Below are 18358 nucleotides of genomic sequence, written 5' to 3'. Positions count from 1 at the left end.
AATCTCTTTTTGTCATGTTTTTCTATATATATTAGTTTTTTTTTCTTCAAAAATTTATATATTCCCAGATATCCAGATACTGAAACACATATCCCAATATTATATTTCAAAGTATGTTTTGTGTAAACTGTTTCTCATTGAGTAATGCTTTATATGTCACTTACTCGTGGCTAATACTCCATTCCAAAAGTCTTACCAAAATGTGTGCTTCTTTCTCAGTCAGTCTGTTTTGAGCATTAGTCTGAGTTGTGTATGACAAAACAAACTGACATTTCAGTTTTAAGATTTTCAACCCCCTCAGTGGATCTAATTACTAGAGAAAACTCATGTTGTGCAGTAAAGTATAGAAGTATTGTCTCTGTTGTGCTGCCCTCCTCAGTTGGGACACCTCCACTGCACTCTTCAGCCAGCGCCACAGTGTATGTGAACCTCCTCGACCTCAACGATAATGATCCTGCCTTTATCAACCTTCCATTTGTCGCTGACGTACCAGAGGGGCTTCCCATTGGATCATCTGTGTTCAGGGTTAGCATTTGATTGGTTGAACCTGTACAAGGACCAGGAGTGCACTGATCAAATATACAACAAGTAAAGACTGTCTTTTCATGCAAGGGGAACTGGGATAAAATTTTTATATTAAAATGTGCTTTTGGAATAAACCAAGTAAAACTGCAATTGAACTTGACAGCCAGAGATCTCAAGGCATTTTAACTTCATGGAAAAGAGTGGATTTTACATTTGTCAATAAGTTGCTTTACATTTAGTCATTTAGCAGACGCTTTTATCCAAAGCGACTTACAACTGAGGACAATGAAAGCAATAAAAAACAAAAAGTGCTATAACAAGTCTCAGTTAGCTTAAACGCAGTACACGTAGCAAGTGCTTTTAAATAATATAATAAATTAAAAGAAAACAGATAGAATAAAAAAAAGAAAATAGAGCAGGTTAGAGGTATTTTTATATATAATATTGTATAATAAATGAAAATAAAATAGAATAAAAAAAGATTAGACACATAGTTAGAATTTAGTTTTTAGAATTTAGTAGTTAGTTTTTTTTTTTCTTTTTTTTTAAAGAATAGAATTAGAATAAGTGCTAAAGTTAGAGGGTCAAATAAAGATGGAAGAGATGGGTTTTAAGCCGATTCTTGAAGGTGGCTAAGGTCATTCCACCAGGAGGGAACATTTAATTTGAAACATTGGAACATTTAAAGTCTGAAAAAGTGACTTTGTGCTTCTTTGGGATGGCACAATCAAGTGACGTTCACTTGCAGAATGCTTCCAGAGGGCACATAAGTCTGAAGTAAGGTAAATGGGTGCAGAGCCAGTGATGGTTTTGTAGGCAAACATCAATGCCTTGAATTTTATGCAAACAGCTATTGGTAGCCAGTGCAAATTAATAAGCAGAGGTGTGACGTGTATTCTTTTTGGCTCATTAAAAATTAATCTTGCTGCCGCATTCTGGATTAATTGTAAAGGTTTGATAGAACTGGCTGGAAGACCTGCCAAGAGAGCACTGCAATAGTCCAGCCTGGACAGAACAAGAGCCTAAACAAGGAGTTGTGCAGCATGTTCTGAAAGAAAGGGCCCGATCTTCTTGATGTTGAATAAAGCAAATCTGAAGGACCGGACAGTTTTAGCAATGTGGTCTGAGAAAGTTAGCTGATCATCAATCATAACTCCAAGGTTTCTGGCTGTTTTTGAAGGAGTTATGGTTGATGCGTCTAACTTAATAGTGAAATTGTGATGAAACGATTGGTTTGCTGGAACCACAAGCAGTTCTGTCTTGGCAAGGTTGAGTTGAGGGTGATGGTCCTTCATCCAGCAAGAAATGTCTGTTAGACAAGCTGAGATGTGAGTAACTACCGTCGGATCATCAGGATGGAAAGAGAGATAGAGTTGAGTGTCATCAGCATAGCAGTGGTATGAAAAGCCATGTTTCTGAACAACAGAACCTAATGATGCCATGTAGACAGAGAAGAGAAGTGGTCCAACAACTGAGCCCTGAGGCACCCCAGTAGTTAGATGCTGTGACTTGGACACCTCACCTATCCAAGATAGTTTGAAGGACCTATCTGATAGGTAAGACTCAAACCACTGAAGTGTGGTTCCTGAGATGGCCTTTGCCAGTAGGGTTGATAGGAGGATCTGGTGGTTAACCGTGTCAAAAGCAGCGAACAGATCAAGCAGGATAAGTACTGAAGATTTGGATTCCGCTCTTGCCAGTCTTAGAGCTTCAACAACTGAGAGCAAGGCAGTCTCAGTTGAATGTCCACTTCTGAAGCCAGATTGGTTTCTGTCAGGGAGGTTGTTCTGTGTGAGAAATGCAGAGACTTGTTTAAACACAGCTCATTCAAGTGTTTTTGAAATGAAAGGAAGAAGGGAAACTGGTCTACAGTTACAGTTTCTCTAAAAGAGATGGGTTGAGGGTGGGTTTCTTAAGTAGTGGAGTTATACAAGCCTGTCTAAATGATGAGGGAAAACACCAGTTTGAAGAGATATGTTAATAATGTGAGTGAGTGCAAGTACAACTGCAGGAGAAATGGCTTGAAGGAGATTAGATGGACTAGGATCAAGCGGACAAGTAGTAGGATGATTAAAAAGGATGCGTTTGGAGACTTCTGCCTCAGAGAGTGAAGAGGATGTGAATGAGTGTATGTTTGCTGGTGATATGAGCTTGATGGATTGTGGTGTGGAAAATTGTGCACTGATGATTTTAATTTTATTGATGAAAAATGTGGCAAAGTTGTCAGCTATTATAGATGAAGAGGACAATTTTTAAAAAGCATGCGAGAGTTAGATTAATTGTTAGTTTTGTTATGGTAGTATGTCATTTTAGCAGTGGAGACATTAGCAGAGAAGGAAGTGAGGAGTGACTGATACACATTAAGGTCAGTAGTATTTTTGGATTTGCGCCACACCCTTTCAGCAGCTCTAAACTTAGAACGGTGTTTGCATAGTGCATCAGATAACCAAGGGGCAGAAGGGGTGGTATGGGCTGGCCTGGAAGACAAGGGGCAAACAGTGTCTTAACAAGATGTAAGAGTGGAGCAGAAAGTATCGGTAACACTGTTAGCATCAAAAGATGCTAACAGTTTAGGGCAAGGAAGTGAAGATGAAACCATTGCAGATAGCTGGAAGAGTGAGAGTGAGCGTAGGTAACGTCGCTTTGTGGGGAAAAGTCATCCTTTCGGCCTTACATAGAATGATCATAATTATATTATTTTTAATATAAATCTTTGCTTACACCTAGTTACATTACAGTTTAAAAGTTTAGGTCAGTAATTTTTTTTTTTTTTTTTTTTAAAGAAATCAGTGCTTTTATTCAGAAATGACTTATTCAATCATTCAAAAGTAGCATTTATAATGTTACAAATATGTATATTTTGAATAAATTCTATTCTTTTGAACTTTTTATTCATTTAAAGAATCCTGCAAAAATCATGAACAAAATTATCCATTATCATTTATTTGCACAGCAAATCAGCTTATAAGAAGGATTTCTGAAGGATCATGTGACACTGAAGACTGGAGTAATGATGCTAAAAATTCAATTTTGCACCATAGTAATAAATTCGATTTGAAAATATATTAAAATAGTAAACAATTATTTTAAATTGTAAAAAAGAAAAAAAAAACTATCACGATATTGCTGTTTTTGCCATATTTTTGAACAAATAAATGAAACTTCGATGAACATAAGAGACTTCTTTCAGTAACAACCAACATATCTTTGGAAAAAAAGTAAAAGCTTTGGAACACTTTTTGTATGCGAAATTAACTTGGCATAAAAATCCAAGAGGTCTTGTACCACTTTTGGGGTTATCTTAGTTTTAATGCCAACTTTTGGTCAAGTTCTTTTAATAAAACTGTCCGGTTTCCTCTCTCAGGTGCAGGTGCAGGACCCTGATGAAGGTGACAATGGTGCGGTAACCATGGCGCTTCAGATGGGGATGCCACGGCTGGACTTCAGGCTCAACACCACCACAGGAGTCCTGGTTTCCACCGCAGTGCTGGACCGTGAGCTGATTGGCCAGTATTATCTGAGGATTATTGCGTATGATGCTGGCCAGTTCCCTCGAACTTCCACGAGTACTCTCACTATCACAGGTACATCACCGGATCACTGCCTCGCTGTGTTTAGATGCAAATGCTAAATCATCTTGATATCTGTCACTCTTTCTGTGCAGTTTTGGACATGAATGATGAGACGCCAACCTTCTTCCCCAGCATTTATAACGTATCGTTGGATGAAAACGTGCCCCGTGACTATGTGGTGGTCAGACTGAACTGCATGGATAATGACACGGGTCTAAACGCAGAGCTCAGCTATTTTATCACAGGTCAGAGTTCAGAAGGACACAGATCACAGGGTGCGAGTGAGTTTGTGCTGATGGAGCAACTCTGTGGGATTTTGGTTGGGAATGCTGTGACCCACAGTGACTCGCTTTCAACAGATGTGAAGCTAAGGCTTTGTTCCAATATCCAGTGAACAGCCTACATACAGTAGACAGCATTTTAAAGAGAATTGCGATGCATTGTGACGAGCTCAGTGGGAAAAGATGTTTTTAAGTGACAGATGAAGCACATTCGGAAGCCAAAATTAAATTGCTTAAAAATTCTCTGTTTTACTAAATATTTGTGTGCTATATATTATGAGCTTATTAGAAAAGTTTTACATCATCTTCACGAAAAGCATACTTAATATCATATTATATTTAATATATTTAAATCACTATTTTACTAAACATTTGTGTGCTATGCATTTTATGCTTATTAGAAGAGCACAACAATATTTTCACAAAAGGAATTTTTAGTATAGTTAAATTGGTTAAAATGACTACTTTATGAATAGTTTATTTTTAGATCATTATCTTCACAAAAAGTATTTCTATATAGTTAAAATGGTTACAAATTCACTAGTTTGTTTTTGCTACATATTTTATGCTTGTTAGAAAAGTACCACTCGTGATCTTCATGAAAAGTGGTTTAAAATAGTTAAATTGATTAAAAAAAAACAATTTTACCAAATATTTGCATGTGCTATTTATTGAATGTTTATAACAAAATTACCACACCATTTTCTCCGTGAAAAATATTTAAATATAGTTAAATTCGTAAAAAATTCATTATAAATTCAAATTTATAATATCATTTATAATATAATTGTGTGTACTGTGTATTTCAAAAGTACATCATTACCTCAGTTAAATTTAATATTTCTAATATAATATTTGTGTATGCTGTGGATTTTACACTCATTAAAAGAGTACAACATAATTATCGCAAAAGGATTTAGGTATAGTTAAAATATATATATATATATATATATATATATATATATATATATATATATATATATATATATTTTTTTTTTTTTTTTTTAATCAATGTTTTGTCAGATGTGACCCTGGAGCACGAAAGGTTGCTGAGGAATATTTTTAGCAATAGCCAAAAAAAAAAAAAAACATTGTATGGGTCAAATTTATCTATTTTTTTTTTATGCCAAAAATCATTAGGATTTCCTACTGTAAATATAGCAAAACGTAATGTTTGATTAGTAATATGCATGGCTAATTCATTTGGACAACTTTAAAGGCAATTTTCCCAGTATTTAGATTTTTTTGCTCCCTCAGATTCCAGATTTTCAAATAGTTGTATCTCGGCCCAATATTGTCCAATCCTATTAAACCATTCATCATTGAAAAATTGACACTTGAGACTGGTTTTGTGGTCCATGGTCACAAATATTTTATGCTCATTAACAGCACTACATCATTATCATAGCAGCATGCTAATGCCAGACTCCATTGAAATCAATTGAGGAATGCTTTTTGCATGACAGCACACACTACCACATTCAAAATCATTTAATTATGAGGTTCCATTAAAGTTAGTATGATGTCTTTTAAGACAGCACACTAGGGTTCAGAGTTGAGATGTGTGATTTCTTAGTCTATGTCTGTGTGTCCCCATAGCTGGGAACCAAGATGGAAAGTTTAGTGTGGGTTTCCGGACCGGAATAGTACGGACTGTGGTGGGTCTGGACCGCGAGACTCAGGTCTTGTACAGTCTAGTGATCGAAGCGATTGGTGAGTTTCATATAAAAACAATTGGTTATGCATGTGTGTTAAAACAATTGGTTATGCATGTGTGCGTGCACATGTGATACGATCTGCTGCAGCTTCCTGTTTAAATGACTGAGTTTAAAGAAAATGTGTTGTGGTTTCCTGTTTGACTTGGGTACAGCATTTAGAAATACTGCAGCTGTTTTTATACCCGTTTAATGTGTTTCTATGAAAAATATGCTGGCCAATTTTTTTCAGTACTAAGAAATATTACATCAAGTACATCACTATTCTTATCTGAAAATAAATGATAATTAGGATGAAAATTAATGCGTGTTTTGGAAGACCAGAAAACATGACCCTGGGAATATTTACTGTTTACAATGATTCAAGAAACAAAGACTCTTCCAAGTCATTTTACATGCAAAAATGTCTTCGTTCATACATTCACACACACACATTATTTGAGCTAATTTTAGGTCTTTTTTTTCTTCTCTGACTTTACACCTTTTACACCAACACCAGTGAACGTGGTAAGCCAGAGCTCTCAAGGTTTGTTTTCTGTGGGTATTTCATATGTGGCTCAGGCTAGTTTATGGCATGCTGTTGCTTGGTGCAATTAATGTTTATTTAAAGATGACTGGTACAATTTAAGACCAGTGGAGGTATGAGTCATAAAGGCTGTATTGTGGCAGTGTTTTTATGTTGCTATCATGCAAAACCTAAAAATATCAGGTATAATATAAATTAAAATGCATATAATACAAATTAGAAAAATAACATATAATTATACAATTTAGTTTTAAGTATACTAAAACATTCCAGCTGGGGTTCCAGCTTTTCTTGAGTCTAATCTAAGCCAAATTATTTTTTTTAAATCCAGTAACACTTTAGATTAGGAAACACTATTCACGATTAGCTAGATGCTTATCAGCACACATACTGCTGACATACTGGCCTACTTCTAAAGCACATATAAATACCTTATTCTGCATGACCATATTCTAGATCCCTTAACTCAACCCAATACCTAAACATGACTGCAACAACAACTTCCTTTTATTGAGGGGAAAACTCTTTAAAAGGTTAATATATGTTTTCCCTAATATAAAGTGTTACCAAAAATCCTTGTCCATAACTGGAAACGTTATAGAAATTCACTGGTCAAGCTTGATCTTTGAACTGTATTTTATTTCTACTGCGAGTAGCATTTCATAGCTGTGTTGGCTAGATGGTTGATGGTTTTCTCCATAGATAATGGTCCGGCGGGAAGCCGGAGGACAGGAACAGCTACAGTATTTGTGGAGGTGCTGGACATCAATGACAACAGGCCTATATTCCTCCAGAACAGCTATGAGACCAGCGTCCTGGAGAACATATCCAGAGGAACTAGTATATTACAGGTACACACTCATATTCACAATTCACTCTGATATAGAAAAACAATGCTCATGGATATATATATATATAAATTTTACATATATATTTATTTTAAATTAAAAATTCAGTTTATGCATTTAGCAGACGCTTAGCTATCATATATGTATATGTGTGTGTGTGTGTGTGTATATATATATATATATATATATATATATATATATATATATATATATATACAGGTGCTGGTCATATATTTAGAATATCATCAAAAAGTTGATTTATTTCACTAATTCCATTCAAAAAGTGAAACTTAAATGTTATATTCATTCATTACACACAGACTGATATATTTCAAATGTTTATTTCTTTTAATTTTGATGATTATAACTGGCAACTACGGAAAATCCCAAATTCAGTATCTAATTATGTGACCAGCACCTGTATATATATATATATATATATATATATATATATACATATATATATATATATATATATATATATATATATATATATATATACTTTTTATTCCAATGAACAACAGCAAAGCTGTCACAGTACTGGTATTATGAAATGGCACATGAGGGTGTATGATTGTCATGTTGTGTTTGTCTGTAACAACGGTAGAATTATCATGTTATCAGTGGTTTTCTGTGATGTCATGTTCCGCTGTGCTGGCAACAGGGTAACCATGATGACGCTCTAGTTCAAGAAAGTCAGCAGAATCACTTCTGATGACAAAATAAAGGGCGGTTTCATTTTCAAAGGGCTTTTAACCTCTTTCCATATGTCGAACTGTTATTGAAGTTAGTTTGGGGAATATTCCAAATTTGCCGTTCCAGTGTAAACCAGAATCACAGTGGCACAACAGCAGTTAAGAAAGTTTTTTTGACACTGAAAGCACACTTTAAAACAACAACAAAAAAACTAAAAGTCACAAGTACAGTTTTTTTTAATAGCACAAACACACCTTTCCAGCAAAATATTTTACTAAAAGAAGTTTAAAATAATAAATCAATATATATTATATTTAAAATAAAGATTTTATGGCTGTCAAACACATTGTTGGGTGTAATGCATTAGTAATTCATTAATTACTCTAATTATATTTCCTTAAAGTATAGTAAGAGATTACTCTTAATTTACTGTAATTGTATTACTTCCTATGTAATTACATTAAATACTGTATAGACTAAAGAACACTTCTATATTAACCAATAGTGGATTTTAAAGTAACCTTCTCCCTTTAAATGCTTTGGTAAGTTCGAGTAATATGCAATTTTTTTTTATTATTAATTTGAAATAATTAAAATAGCTGTTATATGATTATTCATGTGTTGTTCAACTGATCGAGGTTGATATGGGATTTAGAAAGGATTAAGTAATGCAGTACTTTTTTAGAGAGAGAATTTAGTACATTAGTCTAATTAAACTGTTGAAAATGTAATTTGTAGCTATTAATTAATTATTTTTTTTAGAGTAACTTACCCAATGCTGGTCAAGCCAGTAGTTAATATAATGTAAGCACCAAGTTCTACCATAGTTTGTCTTTGCAAATGCAAAGTGGTTTGCTGTTTTGGTTTCTCATGCTGTGACATTCAGAGATTTTTAAGTGTGCTTTAAGTGCACAATTGCTCTACGTGCTCTACATGGGGCTACATACGTGCAAATGAATCAGAATTTCCTCTAAATAAATAGTCATGTTGTTAATGCCCAGTCAAAATGGCCACCATTACTCAGAAAGCCCCTGGTCTTTGCTCATCCAGGTCATGTCTGTTAGTGATGTACAGTAGGTGATGTCCATCTGTTATAGAGTTGCGGCCACCGAATGGCTGGATTGTTGAGTCACGTCTTGTTTGGTTTGAAGTGAATGATGAATGAAATGATTTGGCTTGTCTCTGTCAGTGCTGATAACTGAGGTCACAGTTTCTGTTCTCATGTTTGCAGTGATTGTGTATGTTTGTGCAATTACAGACACACTCCAGATGTGAATACTGTCTCCATAAAGTTTTAATACACACATGGAGAGTGTTATCTGATTATATATTAATAACATGGTTTCTGGCTGATTTAGATTATGATTTATATTAAGATTGTGTGTGTGTGAAATACATACTATACTATATAAAGTGTATACTTTAGTATTTTTGTAATTTTAATTAATGTTTTTTTATTTCTATTTAGGTTTATTTTTATAATAAAAAAATTATGAGTTTAGTTTTAATATTTTATCATATTTAAATTTACTTTCAGAGTAGTTTTTTTTTATTTGCTAAACATTTTTAAAATGTTAATTTTTTACATTTTTTACTTTTATTTTTAGTTAATTTTTAGTTTAAACCTCGCCAAATTTGAGCCCAGTGACAATGGCAGACAAATTGATAGAAATGCCAATTCTAAATACATTTCATTCAATACATAGAATAATAGAAGAATTAGTCTTTTTAGATCAATTTGGAGTCATGTTTCTGTGGCGCACATAGTTGTTGCCTATGAAATGCACTTTAAATCAGTCACTTAGAAGGCTGCTGTCTATGTAGATACTAGATAGTAAGACGGCTTACTAGGTGATGCAACAGAGCCTATATCTCGGTGGAATACTGCAGCAGAGCTGGTATAGTAATGTATGTGTGGGAGTCATTTGTCTTTGACTCTGCGGGCGACATCGACCCTGATTGCTTCCTGCTCTGGGCGACGTATGGCTGAATGGGTCTTCTGAAGGCCGGCGCAGAGGAAAACGACTGCCTCATCGAGCCCAAACGCTTCCAGAGCTTCAGCTGGGGCTCGCTGGACAGAGTCTGGCCCCACGAGAAACCGTCTGCAGGGCCACAGTCCCCATCCACACCCCAGAACCCTCCTGACGGGCAGCCCACCGCTAGAAAGGTCACAAAACCCCCGAACAGAACGAAGAGACACACGATGATGATGATGATGATGGTCGGGAGGGGGTGGTGAAGGTCCAGAGGTGGAGACCATGGGGAGACCGGAAGTGAGAGATTAGAGAGGGACTGATTGAAGGAAACATCCATGTCAGTCTGGATCTGTAGAGATACAAAACAGGAAGAGTTAAATCTGGGTTAAGTGGGGCATGTTTATAGTAAAGATGTAGGTGTTTTTGAGATCCTCTGGGTTCAAGCTTGTGCAAAAGTGTGAATGTGTGCTTGAGCAAGATGCATGCAAGATGCCAGGATGTGGTTGACAGGTGTGTGTGTGTGTGTGTGTGTGTGTGTATGCTTAAAAAGAAAAAATCTCTTTAATATCTCAGTTGTCTCTTAGGTGGCAAAGAGGTGAAGAGTACAGGCACACTGTATTTTAAACCAAAGGTCTAAAACATCTACGCAATAATGTGAGCACAAGTGCTACGATCTTATACATAGTGGTTCCGAAATGTGTCGGGGTGGGGGGCAAAAAAGACCTCAACACTGTATAAATGTCAATACTGTCTCACACTCTGCTCAAATTGGCAATCAAAATTCTTATGAAGCTCATGATCTAATTTCATGAGTTCTGTGCTTATAATAACTGATTATCATCAGTTGTCTCATTTGTGTGTCATTTATTTCTTCTAAGCAATGTTGTTATTAACTAAAACTATTTTTTTTAACTAATTTTTTCAAAAATGTGTTTGTTAATTGAAATAGATCTAAAATCACATAAAATATAAATATTAAACCCAAAATATTTGAACAATTTTAAATGTCACCTTGGCAGTTAACTGAAATCAAATACGTAAGCATTTTTTTTTTTTTTTTAAAGACAAAAACTAATAAAATATCAAAAAGCACATGACAAAATTACTAAAAATAAATTGAAAGTAAAAAATAAAAGCATATTCCAATTAATAATATGAAATAATGCTAAAATAACACTGCTGGTCAGGATTTGTAGGAGAAACATCAAATGAAAGAGGTCATGAAGTCCCTGAGCAGTGACAGAGCAACATCTGAGCTCATTTTCCTCTAGGTACGAAGCTGTGGTTTGTGGTGGCGGGACTGCACACCTACACACACTTTTTCACCATCTAGCAGCTCAACACCAGCTGCTCTGAGCGCTCCTCTGCAAGACTCTCAGAATGACTGAGCGATTTTAAGAAAGAAATGTCAAGAAAGGTCAAAATGAGGTGGATTTATATTGCACTATATTGATTATAGATTAGCGAGGGGCTTTTAATTTCTCTTTCTTTCTCTAACACACACACACAAACACACACACACAGAGACTCTAAGGTCAGGAAAATTGAAGCAAGTGCATAAACAGAAGCACTTCTAGCTGCACCTACAATTTCATGTATTGGTTTGGAAATGTGCCATACAGCAATTCATAACGCAACACAAATATGCATAACATTCTCGCTTTTCAACATCTTCCTTTACCGTCATTTTGCTTTTGAAGATCAACTACTGTAATTGCTGAACTACAGCTGGAGGAGAATCTGTCTGAATAGCAGAAAGATATTTGTCTCAATTTTCAGTCCTTTAATAAATCCTTTAAAATCCTTAATACAAAATAAATTTTCTCTTGAAACAGCACTGAAGAAACTACGGCTTGCCTTCAGTGAAAGTGTCTTTATGAGTTTTTCTTAAATGAGTCTTGCACTGGCAAAATTAAAAAATAAGTGAAAAAATAAGGCAAAATGCAATTGGATTTTGTCTCACACTCTTAATAAGACATATGCATTTATGTTGTTTTAAGGTATTTTAAATATTTTTTTTAGATATGTTTAATGGAAAAAGATTAATTTAACTTTTATTATTATTTTATTTTTTTCAGTGTATGCAATTTAAAGTTAAACATGCTATCACTCTTACAGTAACAGTGCTTGTCGAGTCTTGATCCTGGAGAGCCACAGTCCTGCAGTGTTTAGTTCCAACCCCCTTTAAATGTTTGAATCAGCTAATGAAGTTCTTCAAGATCACTAGAATCTTCCAGGCAAGTATGTTTGGGGCTGAACTCTGCAGGACATTGAGCCTCCAGGAGCAGGATGTCCTTACATGTTAATTATGTACAAACAGGCAAAAGCATTTGCATCTTTTTTTTTCTTTTTTTTCATCAAGAACAGCCCATTTCTGGTCTACATCGCTGCCATAAACACACATTTGAAATGGCATTTGACATTAAACATTTTGGTGCCCCACTAAGTGAGCAGTCAGAAGAGAAATGTGGTCAGTTGGCTTTATTTTTTATTTTTTTGAAAGCTTATTTTGGGTCTGTTAAAATAACTCTCAATCCATCTGAAACACACGCACAGAGTGTAGCACCCAAGTCACCAATTACTCTGCCTCTCTGCTCCTAAATGTCAATTCTGAGCACACAGAGAGTGTTTTATCACTTAGGTGAAAACACATTGGGACATGAAATTATTCTTTATCTTAAATGCCACAAACAAACTGAAAAGGCCATGAGATGAGAACTATTGTTAGTGAAACACTTTATTAGTTACCACTGTCTGGCTCTGCTGTAATGTATTTATGCACACTTCATCACATATTTTTTGTGTGTGATGAAGGCTTTGCTCAAGCAGGCAGCTAAAATTTGTTTTTCAAATTTACAGTGAATTTTTGTATATATATTTAAATGAGAACAGTCAGAAATGTTTTTTTTTTTTTGTGACCTAACTTTTCTATTTGATATAGTTTAAAATTTAATTTATTCCTTTGATGCAAAGTTGAATTTTCAGCATCATTACTCCAGTCCAGTGTCAAATGTTTTTTTTTTTGTTTTTTTTATCATTCTAATATGCAGAATTGCTGCTCAAGAAATGTTTCTTTTTATTATCAATGCTGAAAACAGTTTTGATGATTAATATTTTTGTTGAAACTGATATATTTTTTGGTGAGAATATATAAATTTATTAACGGCATATATAAATTTAAAATAGAATTGTAACAATCTAAAAGGCTTTACTTTGAAAATACATAAAATAATAATCTACTTTTGAACAAGTGTTCACAGTTTTACTCACTTTTTCCCCATATAGTAATCTCTGCAATTTATTATGTTGTGATTTTAGTCACTGCATATCCATGAATTAGTAAATTACAGTAATACAGACATAACTTGTTGTCCCATGTCATTTATGACTGACATCATGGCAAAATAAAATGGTTTTGGCACTGCTGAGTGATTGTCCATGCCGGTTTATGCTGGTTAGTGCAGGTTTGAGGCTGGTGGACCAGAATAGCCATGACTCTTAGCAGAACAGAAATGAAAAATCCCAGTATGGACACCAGCATCCAAAACACAACTTACTTGCAACAGGGGTTCATCGAATAAGAAATATTTTTCAGTTTATTCTTTGTGGTTCAACATTACCTTTAGCGATGGCTGTGGCTGGTGACTCCTTGATTAAAATCACGTTGAGACGCCTGGGAGATGGGGATCAGGATATGTGCAGCTGAGATCCGTTCAGAGAGACTCCAAACCAATCTCTCTGTGTTTTCAGTGTTTCGCGATCAGCAGACCATGGCGTTGTGTTTCTTGAGCCAAACTTTCAGTCTCAAGTTTTAACCCCCCCATGTGATGGTATGGTCCGGTCTGCTTTTTCTATTCATCTCTCTCCAAAAAGAGACCCCCCTAGATCCCTGCTTTCTTTCTTCCCCCCTCTACATCTTTTTATAAAGCTAATGAGTCTGAAGGAGGGGCCGTCCTCCTCACTGTCAGTAGGATTTGACTAATATACGGATGTATTCAGTGTGCGCCAAATGGTTTAATTAATGTGTGTAAATATATTCAGGAACAACTTCTGAGCCTTATTTCTGAGTTTTATATGATCATTCAAATTGTATTTGTGTTTTCAAGCCTCTATGAGTTGATAGTCATGCCATTGCAACCATTAAAAGGTGAAGTGTTTCATTTCTGTGCCACTAGTGTCAGCAGACATTGCAAAAATAAAATGGATAGTTCTGACTCTGAATTCTGATTGGACAAGCCATATTTGAAATTGTGATTGCGCATACTATATTGAAGTCACAAATTGGTATTGCTCAGCATCCATTAACAGCCAGCAGTTGGGCTAATTAACAATATTACTCACTGGAATTATTTATTCCAATTATGGTTATTAATAAAAGTAACTATTTATTGAAAATTAATGTCTTTTATCCTATCGATGTTGCGTTTAAAAGCACTACTGTAAGTCATTTCAGGCTGTGTGTTTTACTGCAGTTAAGGGAGTTTTAGGTTTGATCGGTTGTCCACTGGTTATTAGATGAAATACTGGTTGAGCCAAACAAACATACTGCTTTTTATTTTGTGCTGTTCGTTCTGAAGAAATTACACATTTCACTTGCGTGAGTAAAAATAATGCAATTGTCCAATTGTTGTGTGATCAAATGTTTGATTGTGTGTTAAGGTATCAAATATATTTTTGTTTGTGCTTGTGTGGGTGTACAGTGTGTTGAGTGTTACTTTCAATCTCATTATTTAGCAGTTGATGGGTGTGTATGTGATGTGGTTACATGTGTTTGTGGTCATGTCCGTCTGCAGGTTCAGGCCACAGATGCAGATCAGGGAGAGAATGGAAGAGTTCTGTACAGGATTCTCTCTGGTAACTGCTTATTCTTCCTGTTTCCTGATGTCACAGATCAATGCACTGCACAGATGCACTCACACAATCTACTACACTAACTAACTTACACTGTTGCACTATATACAGTAGCCTATATTAAGTAAAGATAACTGCAGTTTAAATAAATAAATGAATAAAGGCAATTGTCTCACAATTCAAAAAATATATATTTCACAAATCTGACTTTTTTTCTCAGGATGGCAAAACATTTAGAATTGCAAGATTTAAACTTCGAAGTCAGAATTTTGAGATACAAAAAAAATACAAAAAATAAACATTGTAAGATAAAAAGTCACAATTACTAAATTATTTTTTAATCTGCAACAAAACAAAAACAATTGTGAGATGTGCAATGTCTCAGAACTCGGAACTCTGAAAAAAAAAAGTCAGAAATTTAGTATTTGTTTATATCTTGCTATTGTGAGTTTATATCTGGTCAGTGAAACGCTTTACAACTCTATTTTCAGACCACATGGAGCAAATGCCAAAAATTAAAAAATGAAACCAAACATATTTTTTTCCCCATTTAGAAATTATAATTTGAATAATTAAAATTTTTTCTATTTTTCAATTTGTTTCTCATACAATTTGCACTGTGGGCTGTACCATTAGCGCTAGCTTCGCCGCAGACTTCTGCTTAACATGGCTTAATGTATTCTACAAAAACAGTGACACTGGAGGACACTTATTAATAATAAAAACAGTGGCATAAATTAAAAGCCCAAACTCTCTGTATATTTATTATGACAATGTATTTATAAAGTATAGTTACATTTACACACGAGAACAGCCCAGAATATAACGCAACACGCAAGTTTCACATGAAGCGAATTCCTCCCATATAAAACTAGGGTGAATTGCCCTAAAGTGGGACACTGCCTAATGTGGGACACCTATAGTGTTCGTAGCTCCATCATATATTAAATGAATGCCAGTGAAACTATGGGTTAGCCAAAGCTGTGGTGTCATGTCATCAAAATCACATGAACTCATATTTGAGGGCAGAGCGATCATCAGACAGGAAGCACATTGTGTGAAGACCACCCAAAGGTCAGTGGCATAGAGTTTGGACAAACTTGATCTCAAGGAGTATAAATTAATTATAAACAAGACAGTCTCGTTACTTATTGGTCTAACGTGTTTATAAAATGTTTGTCCATCAAAATATAGTATAACTTTGTATGTATAAACTATATATTTTATATTTTAGTCAAATTTCTTAGTGTCCCTCTTTAGGTTAATGGTTTTGAAAAGTGGGACAGTATTATTAGCCTGTGTGGTAGGGCATGGTTTGTGGGACAAACATGGTTATTATATATCATTTATATATTATTCCATATTAGAATGCTGTTACTGCAGATTACCTTTCTCTGTGGGGTGTTACAAGCTCTTGGTGCATAAAAAAGATCTGTAAAGTTGCAAAGACTAATGTCTCAAATCCAAAGAAATATTCTCTATAAAACTTAAGTGTCAACCACACCCCCCAAAACAGCTCGTTCTAACACGCCCATTCATTCTAACAGAGCATCACAATATGTTAAGGGACGTACAATTTCTGTCACACGCTTGTGGCATTCGGCCAATCACAACGACTGGATAGCTGGCCAATCACAGCACACCTCGCTTTTCAGAATGATGAGCTTTATAAAAATCGATGCAGGGCATAGAGGAGAAACAATAATCTACAGTATGTGGAAAATAATGTGGTTCTTTAACCTTAAACTGCATAAACACATTACATTACACCAAATACACAAAATAATGTTCTTTTTAGCAACATCGTATGACCCCTTTAAGGTCACGGGATGGATACCAGATTCTTAGTGTGTGAATCTGGTATCCCCTATATATTTATTATTAATAAGGTGTGTCCTCCGGTGTCATTGTTTTAGTAGGATACATTAAGCCACATTAAGCATGTGTGAAACAGTCTGTGATACACCCCCCCCCCCCCACGCTAATGGTACAGCCCACAGTACAAATTGCAAGATTAAAAAAGTAAAAAAAAAAAAAAAAATTAAGAAAATAATTTCTTAAGTCACAATTTAGTGAACTGAAAAAAGGAGAGAAAATGTAAATTATTGATTTATGAATAATAAAAAAAAAGTAGAAAAAAAATAAATAATGTTTGGTTTCATTTTTGCATTTGCATCATGTGGTCTGAAAATCAAATTGTGAAGCATTACACGGACCATATCTCAAGATTCAGATTTTTTCTTTTCAAGAACTACTAGAAAAAAAAAATTCATTGTGAAATAAAATAGTTATTTTTTCCTTTTTATTCTGTATTCGGCTGGAACTGGCATCCATAAAAATGTGCTTAGCTGTAATAAAATTATTGGCACAATGCAGACAGTATTAACTATTTTGTTTTCATTTGACACTATTTGACATGTTTTGACCAATAGAAACAGAAGAAGCATAAATTAGCACTATTGTTTTAAACCTCAACCTTTATGAGATGTACTAATTCAGAGTATGGCTTGTGTGTGTGTTTTGTTATCTGCAGGCAACAGTGGTCAGTTTAATGTGGACAGTCTGTCTGGACTCATCAGCAGAGGAACTGTGGCTCTGAACCGAGAAACTCGTAGCTCCCATGTGCTGGATGTGGAGGCCTACAACAGTGACCAGGGCAGCATGCGCAGCACTGTCAGGGTGTGTGTGTGTGAAAAAATAATAATTCCATAGAAAACTACATTTAAAGCTATTTGTTAGACAGGTTTATACTAAAGTTCATGTGACTGTTACTGTCTGCAATGCTTCATAATGTGATACACTTCCAAGTAAAAAGGGATGTTGAGTGATGAAAAAGGACTTGATTTAATCCTTCAGGAACTGATTGTAAGGTGACTTGTGCTTTGCATATCAGAGGCAGACTTGAATGCGAGGTTGGTAAAACAATGCCTACTGTGCATCGAACTATTAGTTAGCATATATATTAATTCTAGCTACACATGTCTTTTTTTTAAATAATTGTAATTTAAGACAAGTACTGAATGTAATGTGTGTGTGAGTCAGACTGAGTTTGTGTGTGTAGGTGATTGTGTATGTGGAGGACGTGAATGACGAGTCTCCAGTCTTCACTCAGTCGCAGTACAATCGTCTGGGGCTCAGAGAGACTGCTGGGATCGGTACATCTGTGGTAGTGGTCCGAGCTACAGACCCCGACACAGGTACACAACACAATCCAAACACACTCTCTTCTTGACCTTTTGTAAGTGTTTGTGGACCAGACTAGTTCACAGAGGAGATAAATGTGTCTGAAAGGAACTTCCATGATTGCTATTGTTGTGTGTTCACAACACTTCTCATTTATTTGGATCTTTTTAAAGTGTGGATGTGTC

General features: G+C 35.1%; 1 protein-coding gene across 1 annotated transcript in view; it reads left to right on the top strand.

The window, feature by feature from the left end:
- The window catches only part of LOC113112423 (cadherin-23), a 197163-nt gene that overhangs the window by 141632 nt on the left and 37173 nt on the right, over nucleotides 1-18358 (top strand). The window contains exons 22-29 of the mRNA XM_026277988.1: nucleotides 380-525; nucleotides 3890-4109; nucleotides 4190-4342; nucleotides 5978-6091; nucleotides 7322-7470; nucleotides 14933-14993; nucleotides 17524-17669; nucleotides 18052-18187. Of these exons, the coding sequence (XP_026133773.1) occupies nucleotides 380-525; nucleotides 3890-4109; nucleotides 4190-4342; nucleotides 5978-6091; nucleotides 7322-7470; nucleotides 14933-14993; nucleotides 17524-17669; nucleotides 18052-18187 (1125 nt within the window). The remainder of the gene's footprint in view (nucleotides 1-379; nucleotides 526-3889; nucleotides 4110-4189; nucleotides 4343-5977; nucleotides 6092-7321; nucleotides 7471-14932; nucleotides 14994-17523; nucleotides 17670-18051; nucleotides 18188-18358) is intronic.

Source organism: Carassius auratus, chromosome 13 (genome assembly GCF_003368295.1).
Source record: "Carassius auratus strain Wakin chromosome 13, ASM336829v1, whole genome shotgun sequence".
NCBI classification, from domain to species: domain Eukaryota; kingdom Metazoa; phylum Chordata; class Actinopteri; order Cypriniformes; family Cyprinidae; genus Carassius; species Carassius auratus.
This window is presented reverse-complemented; position numbering and strand designations above follow the sequence as displayed.